Source organism: Salmo salar, chromosome ssa16 (assembly GCF_905237065.1).
Source record: "Salmo salar chromosome ssa16, Ssal_v3.1, whole genome shotgun sequence".
Lineage (NCBI taxonomy): Eukaryota > Metazoa > Chordata > Actinopteri > Salmoniformes > Salmonidae > Salmo > Salmo salar.
Window position 1 is genome coordinate 33,911,445 of NC_059457.1, and position 12,232 is coordinate 33,923,676.

The window sequence follows — 12,232 nt, forward strand, 5'->3', positions numbered from 1 at the left end:
GAAAGGTTGCTACTGGATAGACATCCTCACAGTCTGCTAGAACTGAGGGGCTCTGTGTTCTACCCCAGAGGAGACAACATTCCCAGAAGGTGGTAACCCGGAAGAGGTCTCATGGAGAAGACCGGTTTCTTTTCTTTTTCTTTATTATTTTAAATAAACACCCTTGAAACTGAGGTATCACACTTGTGTCTGATCTGTGTAAATGTCTTGATCAAACCCCCTGGTCTGCCACAAGTGGTGGAGAATGCGGTCAAGTCTGACAACATGATCAGACCAGCGTTGACGTTTACGCAGTATCAGCATGGACGAGTTGATAGCTCAGTTTGTTCGGGCCCAACAAGCGCAACAGGACATTCAGGAACCAACGCTGGAAGAACAGCGTCTATAGAATGTCTGCCTGCTTGAGGAAGTCAGGAGCTGCGAGGAGAAATGCAGCCCAAATCACATCCCAATCAGTTTTTAAGTAAGCTAACGGAGGATGACGTCATCGAGATCAACCTCTGCATGTTCGAACGGACAGCTAACTACGACTGTCTCAAGAAGGAGGTACTCAGCCACTATGGTTACAGCCTGGCCCGTCGGGCCCAACTGGTCCACAACTATAGGTTTGTGGCCGACGGTTCCCACTGAGCCCAGATGAGCAACCTACCTGATCATCACCAGGGCATAGCTCCTAACCGACGTAGCCACCCTCCCCGTTATCGACAAAGTGGTCATGGATTGCTTCTTACGGGCGCTACCTCACGATATGAATAGGGCGGGCCTACGCGCGCCCTAGATCTTGGAGGACCTCTTGGGAGCCGTGGAGATGCACCAGAATACAGAGGCCCTGCTGAAGGGGACACAGGCCACGTCCAGGAGCTGTTGGAGGGGACGGAAAGACAACCCCACCACCGTATTCCCCAATCCGACAGTCAGCCGGACTAAAGGAATGCAGACCCGCAGAGAGACAGCCGGGGGAGAGTCTACCCGCCGCCGACAACCCCAAGTGGATGAAGACCAAAGGAGGTGTTTTTAGTGTGGCGCCCGGGTACACCTCGCATAGAATTGCCCGGGTTGAGAGGAGTCGGTGCTATCAGCGGGCCCCGGAGACACGCAGTAAATTCAGCCTGGTCACAGACCATGCTCCCCTGGTCTGGATGGCCAGGGGAAAGGACACGAACGATCGAGTCACCAGGTGGTTCTTGTCCCTTCAACGCTTCTCTTTTTCTGTTGTGCACAGGTCAGGGGCGAAGCATGGGAACGCGGATGCCCTATCAAGAAGGGAGACGTACATCGCACTGACGACCAGCCCCTCCCCGACAGGACTAAGTGTTCTACCCCAGAGGAGACAGCATTCCCCGGAGCCCAGAAGGCGGTAACCCGGAAGAGGTCCCCTGGAGACCGGTTTCTTTTCTTTTTCTTTGTTGTTTTAAATAAACACCCTTGAAACTGAGGTATCACACTTGTGTCTGATCTGTGTAACGTCTTGATCAAACCCCCTGGTCTGCCACAGTTATCATAATGGTAAAAATGATTTAAAGTCATTAAGCTGACATGTTAGTTGATTTAGAATGTGAAGATCAGTGGAGGCTGGTGACTTGAAACATTTAGGAGGATGGGAGACTCACGATATAGGTGCAGAACGCACGGAGACCACAAAGTGTGTTTCAAAAATCCTCAAAGACGAATTATTTTAACCTAAAGCATTTAATACTTACAGTGTTGGAAAGGGATCACAGCAGTGATTAAATGAGGGTATGAGGCATGAGTTCAGGTGTTCAGAGGCTTGACCAGTGCAGGACAGGATTTTACTGGGAAGACAAAAAACAATAACACAAGTCACTACAGTACACAGTTAGACAAAAGAGCTAAGATTGAGTTAGTCCAAGCAAGGAGTAAAATTGTTGATGTGTAATAATGTGATTGTGTATGTGATTGACTCTACATACAGTAATGAGAGAAAATTGATAGGAGTACTCAAAGTACTTGGAAGGGAAACATTCAATGTGCCAGTGGGGAATGAGTGGGCACATGAGATGTCGTGGCTTCAGTTCATGTAACGCGGAAGTTGACAATGGTAGTGGAGTGGAGTAGTCATCGCCTCTTAATCAGGGGGGACTTAGCTGTAAATACAAATAGCAGATACATTCCTTTACAGCTGCGCCATCGTAGGTTTGGACAATGAGTTTCTCTATAAAGTTAAACTCAGACATCTCAAAATTCATACAGTCAAACACAAACTGCGCATCTTGCCCACTTGACACATCAAAGTAGCCCAAGAAACGTTCCTGAATAAAGCCCTGATCATCCACATACCTGACGATAACTGACAACTGCAAGCAGACTGGTGGCAACATAGGTCCCAGAGCGGTGGGGCAATTTTTACCCCCTGGGGCCTGGAGTTTTTCCTTATATGTTAACCAAACTAGGAAACTCTGTACCCTATAAGGTGATTAATCATTTCTAAAAAGGGTTTATATGGGCTATGATGGGACCAGTTTTTCATAATCAAGTCACATGGTTTTAAAAAACTGGCTCTGGGGAGGATGAAAACCCCCTCAAACTGCAGCTACCTTATATTTGTTCATATACATTATATTTAGACAAGATTAGGAGGGGGATTTCCTCTACCCAGACACATAGACAACAACTGATAGACAATAGAACTCACAGGGCTGAGCTTGCTTAATGCGTGTTTGCATCATGCAGGCCTATGCAACTATGCCTTGTAAAAGAAATGACCTTGTAAAAAAGATTACACATCTGCCATCACTATTATGTTGATTGATTCATTCCAGTTAATGATTTTGGATTAAAAGTATATAGGCAGCCTAGCCAGCCCAATGTTGAATATAATCTGAATTTGATCACATTCACATTTTCTCCTGACACACAAATGGACTATAAATACAGTGGGCTCCAAAATTACTGGCACCCCTGACTGGCAATGCACAAACAACATAATTATAGAGATAAAATACCAACATGTGAGAAATATTGTACTTTATTAATGTTTCAATGGAACTAACCAAAATCATGCAATTATTTAATACAAAATACATTTCACCAAAATCAAGTTTTCATAATTAATGGCAGCCTTAAAGATTATTGTAAATAACATCTACCAAAATTAAACCATGAATGAAATTACACTTATTTAAGTTTATCTAAGTCTAATGGAACTATATTGAGCCTTTACATCACTGTACACAACCAATTTCTTTACTCTGACCAGATGGACAGGGCGCGTAGGCTGAATGCAGCTGCTCTTATTAGTAGCCTACAGTTGATCAGACGGAAAAATAGTCTCATTTTCATCCCATACAGCATGTCAGAATTTTAATGTTTAGGTGTAGCCTAGGCTGCTGCAACATTTATTTAATGAGTTTTTGCTTGTGTCTGTCCGGAGTGATTATGTGTCATCATCTTTGCTAAATAAATACCGGAGGAAAGTGCAAAGCCTACTTGAACGCACGCTAAAAAATGTGCTACATCAACCTCTCTAATCTAACTTTTAATGGATGATGCGATGGAAGCTATCAAATCATTCGGAATTGCTTTCAACATCCCAGAAAATATGTTCCGCATGTAAAGCATCGTAATGTGCAATTACAAGCGGTTTGATGATAGGCTATACATTTGATACCAGTTGGTATTGAATGCCCTCACCTTTTCATCCTTCTTCATGAAACTGATCTCAAGCAGAGGTTGACCCTCGCTTTTAATTTGCAACTTTTCCGTGTACCCCAGAGAATGAAAGGGGTTCTTCAACAAAACGTCCACAACATTTTTGGCAGCATTGGCCATTCTACCATTCGGGCGGAGAAAACTGCACACTCGCGCTGGTGACTAGCTAGCTAAAGAAGTTAGCTAGGCAAATGTAAATACATTGCACTAACTGGACACAAAAATAAAGTTCTAAACCCAAGAAAACAATTTATAATATACCTCCATCTCCTGTAATTAAAAAACGAATTTGAATTGAATAATGTACCAAAAATTCTCAACTATCACTCTTCACTCTTAATCTCTATCCAACCACACATAACACCCATAATGCTCTGAGGCACAATCCCAATCCCACTAGGTTCATTCTCTGATCCTATATCAATGATTGGATGGACAACATGTCAGTTCATACTGCAAAAGCTTTGATTGGTTGGAGGACGTCCTCCGGAAGTGGTCATAATTACCATGTATGTCTATGGAAGGGGGTGAGGCCTACCCGCCTCCTAGGTTTTGTATTGAAGTCAATGTAGCCAGAGGAGGACGGAAGCTAGCTGTCTTCCGGCTAAACCTTGGTGCTAGCCCAGACAGTGCTGTTGAAGTTACTGTAGACCTTCATTGCAAACAGTGTATTTTAACCAATTATTTGGTGACAATATGAATATATTTAGTATAGTTTTATCTTAAAAGGATAACTTTTTTAATGTTTCACCATTTTTATTTGTATGAAATTTCACTGAGGAGGATGGTCCTCCCCTTCCTCCTCTGAGGAGCCTCCACTGGTGAAGATGTACCCAAATACATTTCATTTAAAAAGAATGCTATTGTCATATAACTATAATGCCATGCCCAAATGCCACCGCAATTCAAGAACAACACTGCTGTTCGCTTTTTGCATTGTGAATTTAATCATTGAGGTAATACTATTTTCATGGTTATATGTTTAATGTGAAACACTTTTTATTCCGCTCATGTTACCTGTAATCTGTACATCTCCTGTATCAGTATTCATCCTCCTTGTCCTCGTCTTCCAGTTTGACCCATGGTTCTCACGGGGGCCTTTGAAAACAGAAGTTACATTAAAGCTATGAATTAGAACACGTCAGAGCCTACATGCATATGCAAGTGTTTCCCCTAGTCTGGCCCGGGAAGAAAAATGACTGCAGTTTTATATAAATCTGGGCTTTTTATGGATGAACCTTTGCACAGTCGAGGGTCCCTTTTTGGCTGTCTCACTTGAATGAGGACTTATTTACTTTCTTGTAAACAATGTGAAATGTCTGTAGGCAAACTCTCCCCTCTCCTTCGTTTGGGAAAGCAGATCCATCTTTCTCTGGCAGTTTGCCAGATAAAGTGTTTGCTTCTTGACGATCGATAGCTATGCATATTTCATCCTTTGGGTTATGAGCAGACTTTTTAAATCTCCTCTATCACCCCACTGGGAAAACGGTGTGGATGTGTACGGTCCCGTTGTGAAATCACCCACCAAGTAGAGATGTAACACTGTCTCAACTGAAGGCCTCTCTCTCTGGGTTTTCACACCAGAATCTAGTGCTGAGCCAAGTCTGACTCAGAGAAACAGCACTGTAGTAAGTTAGCTAGCTAGCATTATTAATATGACCCAATTAACAGAAACATTCTAGACTCACTCAGGGGGAGTCTTTGTGTCCACAGAAGCAGCAGTTGTGTTAGTTATTGAATTTCATATTTTTTTTGTTTAAGTGTCTGAATTCTCAATGGTAACACTACAGACGGCATTAAAGCAGCAGCCTACTGTTTGCTGTCTATTATCTTCCACAGCACAGATTACAGTGGGGCTAGAAGGTGAGTCGGAGCAGAAGAGCATGGAGTCAAGGACACATGACATGTAAACCACTGTCTGCACTGCCAGTGACCTCTGCCCTATGAGTGACCAGTGTGAGTGGGAGTGTTATGAGTGTCCAGACTGAGTCTCACTGGGTTGACCTCCCTGAGGCAGCACTGTATATCTCTGCCCACATTAGACTGCTGTATGTCAGTCATGTCTTCATGAGCAGCACACTCCGTCAGAGGGGCACAGAGAGAGGGTGAAGGAGAAAGAGAGGGAGAGCAGGGGAATGAGGTACCCGTCTCAATGTGACCGCAGTGGGTTGGACAGAGCTACTCTAAAGCTTATCTTATGCGTCCCAGTTGAAACAGTTCGCACACATATTATGACGACATTTTGTGATGTTTTGTTCGTTTTGGTGTTTGGCAGCGCTCGGCAGGGTTTTTTTCAGCTGTTCGAGCTCACCAAATGTTTTCTTGAGGCAAGCTGATGTGGGTGGTGGGTCAATGCCGAAAACAGTGAAGTTGATTGATCTACATCGAGAGAGGAGCTGTTTTTGGTATATTCTTATGATTACTGTAAAATTGGTTAGCACCTTCAATTCTTGCACATTTTCTCAGAAAAAAAAGTATATTTCAACACTGGCAAACTTATGCTGTGATAAGATATGCCATAATTTTTATGGAATGGCTTCCGTCTGTGTACTCTACCATACAGGCCTGATTGGTGGAGTGCTGCAGAGATGGTTGTGCTTCTGGAAGGTTCCCCCAACTCCACAGAGGAACTCTGTCAGAGTGACCATCGGGTTTTGGTAACCTCCCTGACCAAGGCCTTTCTCCCTCAATTGCTCAGTTTGGCCGGGCGATGAGCTCTATGGAGAGTCTTGGTGGTTCCAAACTTCTTCCATTTAAGAATGATGGAGGCCACTGTGTTCTTGGGGGCCTTCAATGCTGCAGAAATGTTTTGGTACACTTCCCCAGATCTCTGCCTCAACACAATCCTGTTGGACAATTTCTTCAACCTCATGGCTTGGTTTTTGCTCTGACATGCACTGTCAACTGTGGGACCTTACATAGACAGCTGTGTGCCCAATCAATTGAATTTATCACAGGTGGACCCCAATCAAGTTGTAGAAACATCTCAAGGATGATCAATGGAAGCAGGATGCACCTGAGCTCAATTGCGAGTCTCATAGCAAAGGGTCTGAATACTTATGCAAATAAGGTATTTTTGTTTTTTCACTTTGTCATTATGGGGTATTGTGTGTAGATTGCTGATGATGTGTAGATTGCTGTAACGTAACAAAATGTGGAAAAAGTCAAGGGGTGATAGTATCCCTATGTTTAAGCCTATGTAGTCAACAAAGACTGCCAACAGCACTATAGAGATCACAGTGGTGTGTCAGACGTATTTGGTTGGTATAAACCTATAAATTAAATTACTGTAGTCCAAGACAGACAGGAATGTACACCGTACCAGCTCTTTTATGGCCTACCAAATAAAAACAAGACTTATGCCGGTAATAAAAACCTATTCTCAACTTGATCTTCTTTACCAGGTTGTCAACATGATTAGTGAAGTTCAGCTTGTCATCCATCCAAACTCCCAGATATTTGTATGTCTTGACTTGCTCTATGGAATTTCCTACAAAAGTAGTAATGACATGGTTTTCAGAGTGCTTATTATTTTAAAATGCAATTTTTGTATTTTGAAATGTATTTTGTGTTGGAGATATTCAGAACAAGCTTCAAATCGTACAGATTCTACATTTTACATTTTAGTCATTTAGCAGACACTCTTATCCAGAGCGACTTACAGTAGTGAATGCATACATTTCATACATTTCATTTCATGCATTTAAAAAATAATAATTGTACTGGCCCCCCGTGGGAATCGAACCCACAAGATTCTGTTGAATGATGTTAAAAGCTGGTCGAGCTTTTTCAAAAGCCAAAGTCAAATTGTTGCCACTTGAACAGAAAAGTGTCATCTGCATAAAAATTGACTTTAGCTGTCTCAATATGTCTCCCAATGTTGGTGACATAGATAATAAACAACAGTGTAACTCAAATGGATCCTTGAGGCACACCTGAGTGCATCTCTATGATATCAGACTTACAGTGCAACCATCTGCCTTAACACACTGGGTTCTATTTGACAGGTAGTTCACAAACCACTTTAGAGCATGCCCAGTAATCCCAAAACACTTCAGTCTCTGCATCAATACAGTAGCATACTACCCTGCATCCCACTGCTGGCTTGCTTCTAAAGCTAAGCAGGGTTGGTCCTGGTTGGTCCCTGGATGGGAGACCAGATGCTGCTGGAAGTGGTGTTGGAGGGCCAGTAGGAGGCACTCTTTCCTCTGGTCTAACGAATATCCCAATTCCCCAAGGCAGTGATTGTGGACACTGCTCTGTGTAGGGAGCTGTCTTTCGGATGGGATGTTAAATGGGTGTCCTGACTCTTTGAGGTTATTAAAGATCCCATGGCACTTATTGTAAGAGTAGGGGTGTTAACCCTGGTGTCCTGGCTAAATTCCCAAGCTGTCCCTTATACCATCATGGTCACCTGATCATTGCCAGCTTACAATTGGCTCATTCATCTCCCTCCTCTACCTATTGCCCAGGTTGTTGCTGTAAATGAGAATGTGTTCTCAGTCAACCTACCTGGTAAAATAATGGTTAAAGAAATATGGTCCACAGTGTCAAATGCCTTTGAGAAATCTACAGTTGAAGTTGGAAGTTTACATAAGCCAAATACATTTAAACTCAGTTTTTCACAATTTCTGACATTTAATCCTAGTAGAAATTCCCTGTCTTAGGTCAGTTAGGATCACCACTTTATTTTAAGAATGTGAAATGTCAGAATAATAATATAAATAATTATTTATTTCAGCTTTTATTTCTTTCATCACATTCCCATTGGTCAGAAGTTTACATACACTCAATTAGTACCATTGCCTTTAAATTGTTTAACTTGGTTAAAACATTTCAGGTAACCTTCCACAAGCTTCCCACAATAAGTTGGGTGAATTTTGGCCCATTCCTCCTGACAGAGCTGGTGTAACTGAGTCAGGTTTGTAGGCCTCTTTGCCTCGCACACGCTTTTTCAGTTCTGCCCACAAATTTCTATAGGATTGAGGTCAGGGCTTTGTGATAGCTACTCCAATACCTTGCCTTTGTTGTCCTTAAGCCATTTTGCCACAACTTTGGAAGTATGATTGGGGTCATTGTCCATTTGGAAGAACCTTTTGCGACCAAGCTTTAACTTCCTGACTGATGCCTTGAGATGTTGCTTCAATATATCCACATCATTTCCCATCCTCATGATGCCATCTATTTTGTGAAGTACACCAGTCCCTCCTGCAGCAAAGCACCCCCACAACATGATGCTGCCACCCCTGTGCTTCACGGTTGGGATGATGTTCTTTGGCTTGCAAGCCTCCCCCTTTTTCCTCCAAACATAACGATGGTCAATATGGCCAAACAGTTCTATTTTTGTTTCATCAGACCAGAGGACATTTCTCCAGTACGATCTTTGTCCCCATGTGCAGTTGCAAACCGTAGTCTGGCTTTTTTATGGCGGTTTTGGAGCAGTGGCTTCTTCCTTGCTGAGCGGCCTTTCAGGTTATGTCGACATAGGCCTCATTTTACTGTGGATATAGATACTTTTGTACCTGTTTCCTCCAGCATCTTCACAAGGTCCTTTGCTGTTGTTCTGGGATTGATTTACACTTTTCGCACCAAAGTACGTTAATCTCTAGGAGACAGAACGTCTCTCCTTCTTGAGCGGTATGCTGGCTGCGTGGTCCCATGGTGTTTATACTTGCGTAGTATTGTTTGTACAGATGAACGTGGTACCTTCAGGCGTTTGGAAATTGCTCCCAAGGATGAACCAGACTTTTTTCTGATGTCTTGGTTGATTTATTTTCATTTTCCCATGATGTCAAGCAAAGAGGCACTGAGTTTGAAGGTAGGCCTTGAAATTCATCCATAGGTACACCTCCAATTGACTCAAATGATGTCAATTAGCCTATCAGAGGCTTCTAAAGCCATGAAATCATTTTCTGGAATTTTCCAAGCTGTTTAAAGGCACAGTCAACTTAGTGTATGTAAACTTCTGACCCACTGGAATTGTGATACAGTGAATTATAAGTGAAATAATCTGTCTGTAAACAATTGTCGGAAAAATGACTTGTGTCATGCACAAAGTAGATGTGATAACCGACTTGCCAAAACTATAGTTTGTTAACAAGAAATTTGTGGAGTGGTTGAAAAACGAGTTTTAGTGACTCCAACCTAAGTGTATGTAATCTTCCGACTTCAACTGTATGAACAGAGATACACAATGCAACTTCTGATCCAGAGCACAGTGAATATCATCCAAAACCTTCAATGTTGCTGTAACAGCACTGTGGCTTGACCTGAAACCTGATTGCATACCACTCAAAATATTGTTTTCCTAGAGGTAGACCTGGAGGTAGGCTGCTTATTGACTAGGGACTCCAATACTTTTGACAATTTTCACCAATCGTTTTTTAGTAGAGGGAGCTCACCTCCTTTCAAAAGAGGTAGGACAAATGCTGATTTCCACAACTTGGGGATTTGATTACATTTTAGGGTGAGGTTAAAAATGCATGTTAAAGGTGGAAAAATTATGTCTGCAGCTGATTGTAATAGGTTGGGGGTCTAGACCATCAGGATCAGGGGATTTTCTTTAAATCAATTGCTTACAGAGCTCTACACACCTCTGAGACAGAGAATGGTGAGAAGGAGAACCTGGAGAAGAAGTGGACAGGGGTATCGGGTTACAATCACTGGACTCTAACTACACACTCACATATACTACACTGATACTCCAACACGCACACACACACACGGATATTGACGCCACACACACACATACATTCACACTCTTCACATACAGTGCTGCTACTCTGTGTTTATTATCTATTTATCACGTTTAAGGTAAGACCCAGATGCAGACAACGTCGAAGTAACAACAAAAGGTACAGGACAGCAGGCAGGGTCAGGGCAGGCAGAAAAGGTCAACACCGGGAAAACTAGAAAACAGGAACAATCGAGAGACAGGAACAGAGGGGAAACCGCTGGAAACAAAACAAACTGGCAACAGACAAACAGAGAAAACAGGTATAAATACACAGGGGATAATGGGGAAGATGGGCGACTCCTGGAGGGGGGTGGAGACAATCAGAAAGACAGGGTGTGACACTATACATAGTCACTTTACCTCTACCTACATGAACATAATACCTCCATTATCTCGACTAACCTGTACTCCTGCACATTGACTCAGTACTGGAAACGCTTGTATATAGCTTTGTTATTGTGATTTTATTGTGTTATTATTTTTCCTTTAGGTTATTTAGCACATTTTCCTTACTTTTTTATAACTCTGCATTATTGATTAAGGGCTCGTAAGTAAGCATTGCACAGTAACGTCTACACCTGTGAGAAATAAAATGTGCATGTGGCAAATAACATTTGATTTGATTTCACATGGGGCTCATTTTGACCTTTAACCCTATCAAATATTTAGCCTGCATCAAGAAAATGCTAATTAAAAAGGGTTCAGAATAGAGTTTTTCTCAGTTATCACCTGTGAGTCTACCAGTAATTGTTTAGGAAGCTGTGCATGTTTTTTTGCACTCTAAACTTTTCACTACTTGCCAAAATTTGGAAGGATTATTCAGATTATCAGGTGTATATTTGAGGTAGTGTTCTGCTTTCGGGTTTTGGGTCATAGCCACATCCTGATTCCGAAGGCGTTTAAAAGCCATCCAATCATCAGCCAAATCAGACCTTCTTGTTTTAGCCCACACAGCATTCCGTTTCCTCATGATTTCATCTAGTTCATCTGAGAACCAAGGGTTGTCTCTGCCCTTAATTCTGTATCGTTTGAAAGGGACTGCTTGTTGCATACATCCTGGAGTGCTTTGTGGAAGTAAGAAAAGGCTAATTCAACATCAGTGATGTATTCAACTCTATTCCGGGCAATGTTAAAAACAATGTAAAAAACCCTGAATCTTTTCATGGTGAATGGTGGAGGTAATTTAGGAAATATACCACCCCTTACAAATAAAATAAAATCAAATGTTATTTGTCACATGCCGAATACAACAGATGTAGACCTTACAGTGAAATGCTTACTTAAAGGCTCTTAACCAACAATGCAGTTTTAAGAAAATAGATGTTAGATAAATAATAGATCAATAAGAAATAATTAAAGAGCAGCAGTAAAATAACAGTAACAAGGCTATACACAGGGTGTACCGATACAGAGTCAATATACAGGGGCACAGGTTAGTCGAGGTAATTGAGGTAATATTTACATGAAGGTAAAGTGACTGTGCATAGATAATAACCAGAGAGTAGCAGCAGCATAAAAGAGGGGGTGGGGACAATGCAAATAGTCTGGGTAGCCATTTGATTAGCTGTTCAGGAGTCTTGTGGCTTGGGGGTAGGAGCCTTTTGGACCTAGATTTGGCGCTCCGGTACCACTTGCTGTGCGCTAGCAGAGAGAACAGTCTATGACTACGGTGGCTGGAGTCTTCGACAATTTTTTGGGCCTTCCTCTGACACCGCCTACTATAGAGGTCCTGGATGGCAGGAAGCTTGGTCCCTGTGATGTACTGGGCCATACGCTCCACCCTCTGTAGTGCCTTGCTGTCGGAGGCCGAGCAGTTGCCATACCAGG

The 12,232-nt window shown here is 42.4% G+C and overlaps 1 protein-coding gene across 4 annotated transcripts in view; it reads left to right on the forward strand.

Annotated features, from left to right (window-relative positions):
* The window catches only part of LOC106573699 (solute carrier family 66 member 2), a 93,118-nt gene that overhangs the window by 53,104 nt on the left and 27,782 nt on the right, over positions 1-12,232 (forward strand). The window contains exon 5 of one of the 4 annotated variants that reach the window (XM_014148989.2): positions 1,223-1,435. The exons of the other annotated variants lie outside the window; for them this stretch is intronic. Within the exon in view, the coding sequence (XP_014004464.1) occupies positions 1,223-1,361 (139 nt within the window). The 3' untranslated portion in view covers positions 1,362-1,435. Of the gene's footprint in view, positions 1-1,222; positions 1,436-12,232 lie in introns of those variants that run through there. 4 annotated transcript variants of the gene reach the window in all.